This window comes from Harpia harpyja, chromosome 7 (assembly GCF_026419915.1).
Source record: "Harpia harpyja isolate bHarHar1 chromosome 7, bHarHar1 primary haplotype, whole genome shotgun sequence".
NCBI classification, from domain to species: Eukaryota; Metazoa; Chordata; class Aves; order Accipitriformes; family Accipitridae; genus Harpia; species Harpia harpyja.
This window is the reverse complement of record NC_068946.1, coordinates 15,948,691-15,963,201: the sequence shown is the minus strand read 5'-3', so window position 1 is coordinate 15,963,201 and position 14,511 is coordinate 15,948,691. Positions and strand designations below refer to the sequence as shown.

The following is a 14,511-nucleotide window of genomic DNA, read 5'->3' as shown; positions in this document are numbered from 1 at the left end:
AACACACCACCTCCAATTCTAACTATCAGCATGAGGGAGCACTTCCCTTACAGTTCAGCAGTACCTTAAGAAAGGCTTACGGGAAGCTCAAAATACCTATCTCTTATTAGAAGCATCAGCACAAAAGGCTATACTTATGTAGCAATGTTGTGACAGTTATGCTGGCAGCCCTCCTCTGAAGCGGCTCCTCTATTTGGGTACGGACCAGTGGTTTTTTTAGAAACACCAAGTACAAGGAGGGGACAGTAGACTTTGCAGTGCTGGCAAACATCTATTTTTATAGGATCACCTTTGAGGAGGCAGTTACACTAACACGTAGAAAGAAACAAAATACAGTCATGACAAAATTGTTTGGCCGTTGGGATCTCAGAGGGATGAGGGCATGCTTTAATAGGAATTTAAGCATAGCCTTCACAGCAAAGCAGTTAGCATTGTGCTGGAGTTGCAAAACATGCAAACCAGCAACAGCAAGTCAGCGATGGCTGAGAGAGATCATTGATTTAACGTTAGTTACCTTGTCCTGAGATGAAGACGACCACGATTCAAGTGCTTCGCTGGCTTAAAGATCTACTTCATACATCCCGCAGCGGCTGAATCTTGCCCCGCACTTTGACAATATGGTATTGCAAATTCAATGCAAACCATGACAAATAGAAGAAGAGATAAAAAGGGATTTAATGCTGTCAGGACTGCTAACCCCCAAATTCCATCACAAGCAAAAACCACAGAGAACTGAACCTAGATTAGTCCAAATATCCACTCTATCTGCATACTTCCATATTTTCCTTCCACATGTTTATTTCTAAGCTACAAACACAGCCTTTCATCACTCCCAATAGCTTTCACCTTATAAATCCATCAGCTTTACCTTCCTGAACAGCACAGCCTTCCACAAACCCGCTCCTCCCACCCCTTCCCCTCTCACCACGCGCCAGTGCTGTCTCGTATTCCTCCATCCAATGGTTTCTGCCCACCATCAACAAACGTCAGGAAAACACAGACTGACCTGTTTGCTCCTGCACCAAACAAAGGAGAGAAGGTGGCTTTGGGATTTCTTCTTTTCTGGCTTTTTATTTTCTGAGGAGGAGGAGGATAGCAAGTCAAACCACTGGTAGGCATAGCTTTTTTTTTTTCTCCAGATCTTTATTTTACAAAAATAACTTACAAATAGAGACAACTCTTCAGAAGTAAGATCATTCACTCTGTGCATAAGGATACAGCTTTGTGAAGTACAGGTGTAGGAGTTAACAACTCTTACAATACTGTTAATTTTAACATGATGGTTACTGTATTACACTACATACATTTCATGCTCCAGACATGTGGGTATGACCACCACATAAAGCTACGGTCAATACAGTGTGCCAGCCAGGGAGGATGCACCTAAGAGATCATTTCCATTCTGCTATTTATCGGCATCCTCTTACCCACGATAGTTGAAACCAAATGGCAAACTAACACTCGGACTACAGCACTCTGGATACACTCATCAGCAATATACTTCAAATACATGATAAAAATATATTTAACTTTCAAATACAATTGTATAAGGTACACCAACAGCCAGAAAATAAAGTCTTGAGCTTTTAAATACAACACACTATATATATAACATATATAAGGAAACAAGAGGGAATCTACATGTGGAAGAAAAAGCTTATCCTGGAAATGCATGTTATCTATGGTACTCAATGGCTTTGTCTGCTAGAAAGTCATTTCCATTTGCATAGCGTTGTCAAGAAGTCCAGACCGGGCTAGGAGAAGATCAAATAAAACACACCAACAAAAGGCTTAATTTTGGTACCACTTCCATTTTGCACCTGATTCTACTCTTAAATTACAGTTCGCTATTTCTCTTTTGTAGGCTGGAATTCATGCCCCGTTCATAACAAGCACAGGGAAAGGGGGGGGGGGGGGGGGGAGAGTAACAAAAAAACAAACAAACAAAAAAAACCCCACAACACGCAAAAAACAAAGGTCAGAGAGTTAAGGAGGTTTCTTTATGGGGTTGCAGTCATTTGGCATTCTGCTCCAGCGCAGAGTATTCTGCTTCCGACACTCTGGAAGCATCAATAAGTTTAGTGAGACCAGTTTTGGCAGAGTACTTGAAAATAAAGGCTTTCATGAGCTCATATCTGTAGTTGCGGTTAATGAAGCTGTACAGGATGGGGTTGACGCAGCAATGGACTAGAGAAAAACACTGAGTGATGTGAAGAGTAGCATATAAGAAGTTCTCCATCTGACAACTGAAAGGTATGAAATGAAGGCTATAGAAGATGTCAAGAAGAACAGCTACATGGTAGGGTAGCCAGCAGACAAGAAACACGACAACATAGGAGAAAATTATCTTCCCATTGCTCTTCCTCTCTTGGTCACTGGAGGTGGAGATGGTCTTCGCAAGGAGGAAATAAAAGACAGCAATGATGGGAAAAGGAATAAGAAAGCCCAGCACGACGGAGATGAGCTCCATTCCAATCAACCACTCTTTGAAGCTCTCTTCTGGATAGACAGGACGGCAATAGGTTTCATTGTTGGAAGAGACTGTCTTGAGATAATAGGTGTCTGGGAGAGATGCAGAGAAGGCAAGAAGCCACACTAAGATGCAGATGCAGCGGCGGATTATCTTCTTCTTGCGATTGCTGGAATTGGTGAAATAGGCAACTGAGAGGTAGCGGTCCACACTCATGCAAGCCAGGAAGAAGATGCTGCTGTACAAGTTGATAGAAAATATAAGGTGAGTTATCTTGCATGTGATTTCTCCCATGTGCCACTGGTTATGCTGGACGAGGGAGACAACCCACACCGGAAGGGTGATGACGACACACAGATCAGCAATGGCCAAATTAAATATGTAGAGATGGGTTTCGTAGCCAGTCATTTTGGCTTGGAGGTTGACCCAAACCACAACCGAGTTGGCCACCAGCCCTATGACAAAGATGAAAATGTAGAAGAAGGACAGGGTGTATAGCAGGGCGCTTTTGTTGAGCGTGCCAGGGCATGTTGTCGCATCAACCGTGATGCAGTCACCATTGTTGCATGTCCAGTTGATCTCCGTCAAGTTGGCCGTTTCCAGAAAATCGAGAATGGAAGTCAAGTCAAGTGCACTCATGTTTGCTCACTTTGGAGTTCCGAGTGACCTACAGGCAAAATAGGATCAAAAAAAAGACCTGAGTTAGAGATATTTCTGCTGCCATCTTTGTACCAGATAGCACATGCAGGACACGCTGGTTTAGTAATTTCCTACTCTTGTAAGGCACTTTCCATTAAAGAGATCCGTGGAGTAAAACAACCAAAACAAGAAACATAACAAAACTCATATGGTCAACAAAAGAGGAACAGCACTAGCTTTTTGTCTTTTTGTGTGATTTTTTTTTTTTTTCTTGCAGCTCACATCTGACATCATCAGGTTGGCTATCGTCCCCGGGTGTGAAATCCGCAAAGTACACCATGGCCAAATAAATGTCAGGCAACTAAATCTGTCTTCTCCAGCATAAATGATGATACTATCGCTTTCAGCAGGGGAATCTTTAAGCCATTTTATCTGCGCTCCCTCAAGTGTAGTAGAATTGATCTGGCTGATACACGGTACCGTAAAACATTTACCACAAGCTCTGGTCAGCATCTCGTCAAGCCCAGCTCCAGCTGCATTAAGCAGAAATGGGGAACTAAGGGGCTTTGTACCCTCATCCAATTTTAAATTTAAATCCTGCTCCATCCTCCCCCCCTTCCCTTGAATTCTATTTTACAAAGCATCCCCTGCGTTTAACAATTATCACGTAGCTTTGAGAAAAGAAAAAAAAGTCGGAGCTTGACCACTGAGTAGATCTGCTGGGCTTAAGTTTTCTTTTTTGGAGAGCACTTTGATTTACAAAACACTCCCCCATCACAGCTGGCTCCACAACAACTGCTGCCTCCCCACCCTTTTGCTTTTCTACGTCTACTTTTCTTGCCTCTTCAGAGCCTTATTCCATCGGCAGGCAGCGGACAAAGCAAGGGGCTCCTCGTTAACTTCCTCACCAGCAGAAAGAAGGGCCCCAGCAGACCCACATGGCTTACACAAAATCTGAAGCCGGGCTGCTAATTACCGTTGTGGTTCTGGGGCAGTGTAAAAATGCTGCCTCCCCTGCTGGGACCCTCCCACCCCACAGGGCCAACAGTACCACCCACGACAGCAGCTGGCTGCCTTGGCCCATGACTGCCACACTTCAGCCAAGCACGTTTTGGAGCCCCATGTCCGCAGGCTCAGGCTTGGGAAACGCCAAAATAAAGATGGAGAGGTGGGTTTCCAAGGGATGGACGCCATCTCGTTCCCCCATAGCTTCACTTAAGCCAGAGCAATGGGACAGCCAGCCCACCCGTAGTCCCCACCGTGGACACTTCTAGCATCCTGAAAGGTGGCCACCTTGTTCTTCCCCACACTCCCAGCCCCAGCAGTGAGAGGCAGCCCCTGATGCTGCCCCAGCCCTGGGGGCAACACCAGCATGAGCGAGCAGCTGGAGAGAGCAACGGGGGGAAACTACTCCCACAGCCACCTGGATCTCTGAACATCCTCGACCCCACCGTAGGACCTCTTGGTGGGGCTTAATGGGAGCATGGAGGGGACAGTGAGCAGGGAAGAGCTCAGACACGCTCCCACCTGAGCATCCTCTTCTCACCCCCGCTCCCTGAAAAGGGACATTGGTTGACACAGCACCTCTCGCTCCTCCATCTGCATAATTGGCTCTTCCCAAACCTCCCACCTTCCCCAACTGCCGGGGATACAGGCTACGGAAGAGAAGGGAGATAAGAGGGGAGATTACCGGGGAGGACTCAAGGCACTATTGTCCCAGTGGAGGGGAAGCTGGTGGCACTAACAATGAGGAGGGCCGTGCACACATCCAGAGGAGATCAAATCTCTCCACAAACAGGGCCCAAATTGGCCCTGCGAGGAGATCTAGCCTATCACTTCAAACCTATGCAGGGTTCCAGGCTTTCATCCTGCTGTACTGCTGAAAGGCGGAGCTGAGATTCAAACCAAATTAAGCATGGATTTTGCTAAAAAGCTGGCTAAAGAGGGAGCCGAGACAGTCGCAGCTTTCTGTCCTGGGACAGATGATCCCCCATCTCCAGCTCAGGAAAGGAAAGGCTGATTTAACCCACGTCTATGCAGGGCAGAAGGGCTGATCCTGCCCCCCACAGAGACACAGGCCACCCTCAAGCTGCCTCTACTACCAGGTTGGTGCAGGCAGCAGGGATGTGCGTTGCCCAGGCACAGCTTCCCAGGATGCTCGCTTCAGTCCAGGGCTGCAAGTGGGAGAGAGGGATGGGTCTTCCTGCTAGACCTCATCCAGGGTCCCACCACTAGCGCTGTGTCCCCAGCACAAACACTTTTCAAGGCCTCTCAAGCGTGGGGAGAAGCAGCACGATCCTCACGTCTCTGTATCTCAAAATCCCACAGCAACTAAAGCAAAAATCCCTAAAAGCCACAAAACTCCCAGCCCCGTAGCACAGGCCACCGTCTCCTGCTGGTATTTGTGGACAGCAAGGCAAGCAGAGCAGAAAGAACACCAGGCTACCCCCATAACACCCCACAGAAGTAGCACAGGTGGGCCTGGGCATCTTCTGGGAAGGCACGTGGTCCAACAAGGGGAGTGGGCTCATTCCACAACTCAAGACCCCAGCTCAACCAACCTCCAGGATGGGGCTGTGAACACCCACCACCAAGCCTCCAGCACTTTCCCTAACAGGGAAGAAACTCAGACCTGGCTGCGGAGCGTCAGATCGCCGATGCCGACAGAGAGGCAGCAACAGGGCAGCAGAAAGCCCTTGAAGCTGGGGTTCACACCAATGCTGGGGACAACATGGCCACCAGCCTAGGACAGCAGCTAGGAGAGGGCTCACAGCCTCACTCACAGCCGCCCTGGGGATCTTATTGAACACAAATGATGCTCAGCCCAAATCTCAGCCTGCTTCCACTCCAAGAGCAGGTCTGCTGCATGCACGTGCATCCATCTGTCCGGGGCCGCCCGCATGCCTGTGTGCTTTCGCATCCCCAGTGTGGTAATAAAAATCTGAAACCGATATGGCCTCCCAGGCTCAAAGCCCTGCTGAGAAGGATGGCTATATTCAGAGATTACAACTTTATGAGGCCAGGCTCTCTATAGTCTGGGATTAGCTGCTGTAACCTGAGCTCCGATTCCCACCCAGATTAGCTGGGAGGTATGGGGGGAACCCACCAGACAAACTCAATAAAGCCACACCGTGCTCCTAAAAAAATACTTTAGCGCTCTCTGCAGACAGCACAATATCCTAAAAACTTGTGAAGGCAGCTGGAACTGCATTTTGTGTCCACTGCACTGCAAAGCTCTTGCAGGCCATCACCCCTTCACCCACCAGGCACGTGTGCTGTGGCCAGTCCCTGCTAGTTCACTAGAGTTATGGCATGAAGGAAAGGAGATGCACCTGAAATCCTGCTCCAGATAGCCAGAGCTGCCCCTGGAGCCAACGCAGCCTGCAGGACTGCACCCTCCCCATCCCACCTCCTGCCCAGGACCCGCTGCAGGCTGTGAAAAAGTAAACAGGCACAAGCACCCCTGCCTAGGAGGGCAGCCTAGCACCGCATGCCAGCGTTCAAACCCTCGACGCTTTGGGGAACTTCTCAGCACCCCCTCTGTCACCCAGAGCATCTTGCAGCCCAATCCTGCCTGCACTCAGGCCTGCGGGCAAACTGGGCTTTGCCCTTCCCGAGCGGAGAATGAAATGAGCTATGCCAGGAAAAGCCAGGACAGCTAGGCGGGTTGTCACCTACACACCTTCACCCCTCCCGTGTCAAAGGACCAGCCTGGTTCTCCAGCATGGGGAAGCGGGCAGCATGGCCCCTTACAGGCCGTTTTGGCCACCGCAGGAGAACACCCACACCATCAAGGGGCTTTGCACAACTGAGCCCAGCACATTTAAATTCTCTTCTGCAGTTCTGAGTTGAAAAAGAGTAATAATAATACTTGGGGAAACAAGTGCCCCATGCAGCTCCGGATCACGCCTAGGCACGCAGGGGAAAGCAGCGCCCAGAAGCGAGCGGTGCTCGGTCGGGATGCTGCAATGGCCCCAAGCAGGTGACTCCAAAGTCTCGGACCCTCCCCGCACACCACCAACCTCCGTCCCCCACGGCGGTTGTGCCAGCCCGCTAACCCGGCCACGGGAAAGCCAGGTGGGGTGCGAGAAGAGGATCCCCCCGTCCTGTCCCCCCAAAATGAGATCCCGAGAAGGGGTGGGATGCAGCCGAGGGAGGCCGCGGGGCGACGGAGAGCGCGGGCCGAGGGAGCTCGGCTGCGGCGGCCACGCTGCTCCAGCCTCCCGCGGCTGTCACCCTGCACGGGCCGGGGGTACACGGACACCCGCGGCGCCCACCACCTCCCCCGCCCCGCAGCCCTTCCAAACCCGGCCGGGTTGAGGCTCCGCTTCCCCCGCCCTTACCTCCCGCGGCCTGGGCGCCGAGCGCTGCCGGAACGACTGAGCGCTGCCTGCCGCCGCCGCCGCCTTATATCCGCGGCGGGGGACCGCCTCTCGGGGGCGGCCCCGGACCCGCCGCCCACCCCGGACCCGCCCGGCCCGGCCCGGCCCCCGCGGAGGGAGCTTCGGGGGCGGCCGGCGGCGGCCCGGGGCGGGGAGCGGGGAGCGGGGAAGGGGCGCCTCGCTGCACCCCAGGAGGGGGAAGGGGTGAGCATGCGGCCGTGGGGGTCGTTTGGGGTCTCCGTTAAGGGTAACGGGAGGGGGGGGTTGTAGGCAGCGTCAGGCACCCGCTGGTTGGAGAGAGGGGAAAGGGGACTGACACACGGACAGGAAGAAAAAAGAGAAAAGGGGGGGGGGGGAGAAAAAGGGGGGTGGAAGAAAAAAGGGAGGGGAGAAAAAAAGGGCGGGGGAGAGAAAAAGGGGGGGAGAGAAAAAGGGGGGGAGAGAAAAAGGGGGGGAGAGAAAAAGGGGGGGAGAGAAAAAGGGGGGGAGAGAAAAAGGGGGGGAGAGAAAAAGGGGGGGAGAGAAAAAGGGGGGGAGAGAAAAAGGGGGGGAGAGAAAAAGGGGGGGAGAGAAAAAGGGGGGGAGAGAAAAAGGGGGGGAGAGAAAAAGGGGGGGAGAGAAAAAGGGGGGGAGAGAAAAAGGGGGGGAGAGAAAAAGGGGGGGAGAGAAAAAGGGGGGAGAGGAAAAATAAAAAAGGGGGGAGAAGGGGGGAAACAAGGGCATAAAATGGGGTGAAGAGGAGGGAAGGGGGAGAAAGAGGGGGGAAGAGGGAGGGGAAAGGCAGGGAAAACGGGGGGAAGGGGGAAGAGGGGGGAGAAAAACAGGAAAAAAGAGAAAACAGGAAAAAAGAAGAGGACAAAGAATTAAAAGAAAAGCAGGTTTCTAGTTGTTTTCTGTTTTGATTTAGTTTTTCCCCCACCACTAGAAAATACTGAGAAGACAAGGCAAGGGGAGGCAGCAGATTCTCACCTCTACTCCCTCACCTGGAGCAAGAAAAATTAACACCAAGGGAAAGTGACAGGAAGCCAGAAAACCCGGTAACTAAAACTGAAAATCCACTCCTTCGCACTCCTCCTCAGCACAGGAAAGGCAGGTGATTAAAACGGCCGTGGAGAGGAAGGGGGTCAGCCTGTCTGTCCGTCCCAGGGAGGATGCTAGGATTAGATGATAATCTACCTGCCAACACAACAGCCCCATGATACAACTTGCTGAAGCCTGACAACGGTGCTGACAGCTCTGAGGGATCTGACGCACGTACCAGGCTGCTCCGAAAACACCAGATAACCCGGAGCAGGGGCTTGGCTCCCCCCTGCCCAAACCCTGCTGCTGAAGCACATGCCAACTGGTGCAGCTCCGAGAGCCTAAACCACCTCATCCTTACTGAGCCACTGTCCAGCCAGGGAAAATGGGTTAGCTAATGCATTTTAACCAGCACTTTTTGGAAGATACAGGGTGCTTTAGCACTTGCAACCTGAGGGCTTCAACACCCCCAGAAAGCACATATTTTGTTTCCCCAAAGATGCTTGATCCTATTGCCACAGGCAATTAAAAGCGTGCATTAAAACCTGCTGGCAAATGCATGCTTAAAAAGAGAACACGTTTTCCCATGAAAGCACCTAGCACAAGTTCTCGAGCTTAAAGCAAGTCAGGGATGCGGCAAAACAAGATATTCTATTCTATGGCAGAAGGGACCCATTTTAAAAGAGCGAGGGTGCGGGTTAAAAGGACTCCTAGCTGCCAGCAGGGCAGTCTTAATTCTGAAGAAGAAAAAAAAGAGATTGCTATTTTAACTGTCCTCCATTTCTCAGCCCACAATGCCTTAATTCTGCCCCCATCAAGGAGCAGAGTCAAATGCATCAAGTTTACACTCCTGCAAGTGAAGGCACAGTTAGCTTCAGCTTTTCTGCCAGCAAAGAGAAGATTAAGCTGCAGATGTTACACCTCCTGCAGCTCCAAGCACGCACTGAAGCTTGCCCGGTGCTCACCCCATGCTGCCTCCCAGTTCAGCCCCACACACCCCCAGAGACCTCTAACATCTCCTAGCTGACCCCACACTGGGGTTTCCTGGGGAGCACATGGCAAAGAAATGTGCTGGAGAAAGGCCCAACCCGTTGGGCGTTTGGTGGTACCTCTGTCCCCACCAAGATCTGGGTTGCCACCAGCTCAAAGTGCCACCCTGCAGCAAGACCACAAGAGGCCACCAAGCAGACCACCCCATCCACCACCATGCTCACAACACTGCTAGGTGGTTAGGTGCCAGGGAAGGAGGAGAACAGAGGGATGAGTCTCTCACCAACCCATGGATGGAGAGGGTGAGATGTAAGGTACCTTGTCTCCCTCCCTGACCCCCACTCTCCCTGGATGAGGTCCTCCAAACGTCACAGCTGTCGGTGAGCAAAGCGTTTCAGCATCCACTTAAATTCTGAGTGCTCGCCCAAGTCCGTGGATGTTGGTGGGATTGAAGCATGATGAGTTCAGACAACGATAGGAGTAGGTTTAAAAATAAGCATGTACTGGAGCACTTGACTAAATCAGGCTCTGAAAATCCTAGGGAAAAAAAAAAAAAAAAAGGCACTCTAGCAGAACTCCAGAGTCACTTAGCCAAAAAAGCAAGCGGAGTAGTTTTTCCTTACTTGGTGTGCCAGAAAATAACATCAAGTAGTACAATCTCTTCCACAGCTATCCAAAAATACTGGCCAGCATCTGCAACCGCAAAGCTGCTGGCTGTCCAGGAGTCGCAGGCTACCTCCCCTCTCCTGCATTTGCCGAGAGCAGAGCCCTTGCTGCCCTTTCCAGGTTCCTCCCTCCAGCTATCTTTTTACAGTGAGCACGTTCCTCACGCAGGAGAGACGGAGCCCATTCCCTTTCCGTTATGAAAGCCAGATTTTGCTCAGCGTTCAGGGATGAAATGCTTGGGCGGTAAGCAAAACAACGCGGTCTTGAAAAAAAACCCGGACGATATGAAACCGCCTCCCTAAAACACAGCAAGCAGAGCTGGGGAGAAGCTGGGCACCCCAGATAAGATCAGCAGAAGGTTGAGATGCTACCTGCTTGCCATGATTAGTTGGTATCTGCTGCCAGTCCAAACAGGTGTCCCAAGAGATGTGATCTCAGATAGTCCAGTGACCAGAAACTCCTTGCAGATGCAGCTATCCAGGCAAGGTGATCCATAGCTCATTGAAAATGAGTTGTCTCCGGATATTTAGGAAAGGGGGAAAGCAAAGCTCCACAGCTCTTCACCCTGCTATGGAGGAGTCTATGGCAACATGCCAGAGAGGGACTGGTCACCAAAGAGCAGCGGGGATTCACCTCGCTGGGTTTTTCTTGGGGTCCTTCCACGACAAGCCTCTGCTTTCCCCAGACCATGGGGGGCCCTGCGTGAGGTTGAGGCTCCACCGTGCTCAGCGCTGCAGATAAACACACCTACGGGTGAGCTCTGACCCGCGGAGATAGGTACAGCAAGAGGGGCAGGCACAGGGTATTGGGCAAAATGCAGCACTGAAAGCCAGATTATTATTTTAACTGCTTATCCAATTGTTTTGCATTTATATTTTGTTTAACTGCTTGAACTACAGCAATACATTATTTCTTTCTCCAAAAGCACAAGTTTTTACTAACGTGGTGGGGAAAGAAAAATCAGGAATTTCTCACAGTCCCTGCAGCCTCTCCCTGCTGGCATTAGGAATGTGGGCTGAAAGCATCCTCATTTTCTCTTAAGGCTTCCCTTTCCAACTGGGAGGCAGATGGAAGCTAACACCCAGCCCTGCCTACTCAAGTCAACAGAGAAATTAAAATTAAAAAAAAAAAAAAAAAAAAAAAAGGCAAGTTGGCAGCTTCAAGTGCTAGCAAGATTTTTTGGGGGTGAGAGAGAAAGCCAGTAAGGCAAAGTACATACATGTGTTGGGTGGGGGAGCATTTCAATAGCACAGCAAATATCAAAAAAAGAGAAAGGGAAACATTTCTCCATTGCACAAGAGAGGATCTGTGCGCAGCAAGAGTGATGCAGGAGCAGCATCACCAAGCGGGTGTCCAAAAGCAGCAGCCTCACAAGCAGGCGGAGAACAACACGCTGGCCAGGAGTGCAAACACCCACATCGAGACGATAAAGCTAGGGAGAGCCCTGGAGGAAATCAGGCTGTGATCCATGAAGTGTACAAAGGTGAAAAAGAGCTTCCTGCAGTCCTGGGAGCCAGCGCCAGTGGGCTGCTGGATGAAAATGCAGCACTCATTTCCTCCCTCTACCAAGACAGCTAGTTCTCTGTCCTCTCCCAGTCACGTTCCTCACTGCATCGTTTGGATGATAGATGGAGGAACAAGCCACCGGACTAACAAAAGGAATAAACAGATGACTACATCAGGAGTCACCTCTGAAATCGCAGGCAGAAAGGAAACAAGCAGCGAATTTCCACCAGGCAGCGACTGCAGTACTGCCCAGCTTCACTTCCCCTACCAACAGAAAACAATCAAGTCATTTAACACCAAGCCATGCCTAAAGCAGCATCAGCAGCCACCAGCAGCCCTCAGGAAAGCCACAGGGCTGGTCTCCTGTCCAGCTCTGTCCTGTTCAGTTTGGAAGAGATGCAAGATGAGGAAACCAAGGGGAAGAGAGCAGGGAGAAGTACCCTCCCTGCTGCTGCACTGCAGAAAGGCACTACTCGTGCTTGCAGCAACATGAGAAAGGCACTCGTACTCATAGGCAGCTCCAATATCCTCCTCTGCGGAAGGATGAAGCGAGTGAAGGAGCTGCCATAGCTCAGGAGGGTGGGAAAGCCGACACAAGGGGCACAGCGGCAATGCTGGGTGGGATGCTCAGCACACCCTGGGATGCTGTGCTCATGTTTGCAAACACATGATGTTACCCTATTTTACAGCTAGGGAAACCGTGGCAGAAAGAAGTTGACCTCTTAAAACTGGAGAGCAAAGGAAAAGATGTACACGCAGAGGCTGCCAGGGCAACCACAACCCATCCTAGGGCAAGGCTCCTGCTTCCCCCAGCCTAGCACTAAACCAAGCAATAAAAGAGAAATCACAGTGCAGGACTTCCCTTTGTCCTCCATACTACCCACCCGTTAGTTTAAAGGTTCATGAGAATTTTTTTTTTTTTTTTTTTCCCCAGAAAGCCCCTCGTGGGCTGGTTTCCATCTATGCTGTATCTCCAAAGATGCATTTTCAGCTTCACCACCACAACAATAAGGACCAAATTTAAGAGGAAGATTTTAGAGCACCAAAGCTGAGCTCCTTGGGATGTCACAGGCCTCCAGCATCCACTGTTTGAAGCACCACACGCTGAAAGCCTTGTGAAAACCTGCGGTAGAAATATGTGTTTTCCAGGTAGACTATCCAGCCCGGCAATGCTGCCGTCAGCATTCACCTCTTGACAAGTGATGGTGAACAGTGCTGATTCAGAGAGACAATGCAAAGCACGCAGCACTTCACGTGGGTCTCGATCAACTGGGCCACCCAGGATTTTAACTGTTCTTTGCCTTTTTCCCCTGAAGACGCAGCAGGAGAGAAGTTAACACTCCCATCCAGCCACCCGGCAGCACGCTTTCTGTCAGTCCTAGCGGGAATTGCAGTCATCATTCCCAGTGAGCTTCCCAAAAGCCAAGCACTGTGGCATGCATCCCAGCAGGATCCACCAAGGAAGGGGCTGGCAGAGCAATCAATTTACCATTTTCAAGGCGATGAGAGCTTTTAGGAGAAATCAATTGATGGTTAATTAGGAATATTACCCATGTAGCTAATAATTATTGATGATAGCTCTCTCTTTCACAGTTCATTTCCATCTTACCCTTCCTCTAAATAAAGGTGTTACCTATGGATGTTATTTGCGGCTTCATAATCTGCTGTCATAGGCATTATTGCCATTTATTTGAGAACATGCCAGAGTGTGACTATGAGGAAGATAAAATAGGACCCTGAGCCAGCAATCCTGCCTGGAGCAGCTAAACAGCCAGCAGCGAAGATTTTTCAGAAGCATTGATTTTTACATAAACACTATTCATAAACTTCTCTCCACACAGCGCTGTCTCAAATTAGCAAGGTGACATTAACGTGTCGGGGGTAGGTTTTGACAGAAGCCATGCTACGGGAAGCTGGACTCTGACTTTGCATCAGCAGCAAGGGTTACAAGTGGCACGCCAGGGACAGAGAGGGAAGAAAGGAGTTTGAATTAGGATGATGGGATTCCCTCCCCACCTTCACTTGCTTCCATGGGAAAGAGTCCTGCTAGGTGTAAAACAACTAAATACTACATGCCAGTATGAAATAAAAAATTTATTAAATCATAAATCTTTTGGAAAGGGGATCTACTGGGGAGATTATGTTCACTTTTCATAGACATATTAATTCAACGGTGGCATATCATATTGTTCTCTGCGGGGGAAAAAGACATATTGTTTTAAAGTATGATATTTAGAGCAGTCCTTTAGGAAGGAAAGCAAATATAATCTTGGCACGGAAAACTGACTGTATGAGCACTGAGTAAGGGACATTAAAAGCAGGGCCCAAGTCCCAGCTGCCGAAAGTCTGCATAGCTTGACTGCAGTTGTTGGAGCTAAGCCCATGCATGGGAGCCGAGAATGAAGGTCACTTCCATTTAGCCGCGACTCCTTGAAAACATTAAGTAAATGAACACAAAGGGTAATTTTTTTACTGGGCCCATTGTGAACAGTCACTGTTTGCCTGCTAGCAAACACCGATGGCAGGTGAGAAGACAAAAACATTACAGCTGCATTCAGTTTGATGTTTGTTGGTTAGGAACTATCTGGCCATCTCCTTTTGGATTGCTTCTGGCTCAGCAGTGGAAATTGCCGAGCTATCCTGGCTCTCAGTCCAGCCAGACACTCAGGATTTGGGTAAAACTGTACAGCCACCTGCAAAACATGGGCTCACCAAAGCCCTCCTTCGGCTGCTGCCCAATCTAGACTCCCTACATGCCTGGTCTCTGTTCTACAGGAGGCTCCAGTCCTACTGTGGCACTGCAGCAGATGGACACCTATCTCCTGCCTAAATTGAAAT

General features: G+C 50.2%; 1 protein-coding gene and 1 long non-coding RNA gene across 3 annotated transcripts; one reads left to right on the top strand and one right to left on the bottom strand.

The window, feature by feature from the left end:
* Positions 1–1,122: 1,122 nt before the first annotated feature.
* On the bottom strand, positions 1,123–7,556 carry ACKR3 (atypical chemokine receptor 3). Its single transcript, XM_052793138.1, has 2 exons — positions 7,453–7,556; positions 1,123–3,137 (listed from the first exon to the last, which is right to left on the bottom strand). The coding sequence occupies exon 2, from the start codon at positions 3,107–3,109 to the stop codon at positions 2,015–2,017; it is 1,095 nt and encodes a 364-aa protein (XP_052649098.1). The 5' UTR covers positions 3,110–3,137; positions 7,453–7,556; the 3' UTR covers positions 1,123–2,014.
* Positions 7,557–7,606: 50 nt separating this feature from the next.
* Positions 7,607–13,803, top strand: LOC128144534 (uncharacterized). Of its 2 annotated transcripts, none has more exons than XR_008236109.1 (3): positions 7,607–7,695; positions 8,417–8,528; positions 12,608–13,802. It is a non-coding gene; the product is annotated as an uncharacterized LOC128144534 (long non-coding RNA). The 2 variants fall into 2 exon arrangements; XR_008236110.1 differs by having other exon boundaries at positions 7,613–7,695; positions 8,399–8,528; positions 12,608–13,803.
* Positions 13,804–14,511: the final 708 nt, after the last annotated feature.

Excerpts from the sequence above, each read along its gene's own strand:
- ACKR3 (XM_052793138.1), bottom strand. The coding sequence starts at position 3,109 with ATGAGTGCACTTGACTTGACTTCCATTCTCGATTTTCTGGAAACGGCC.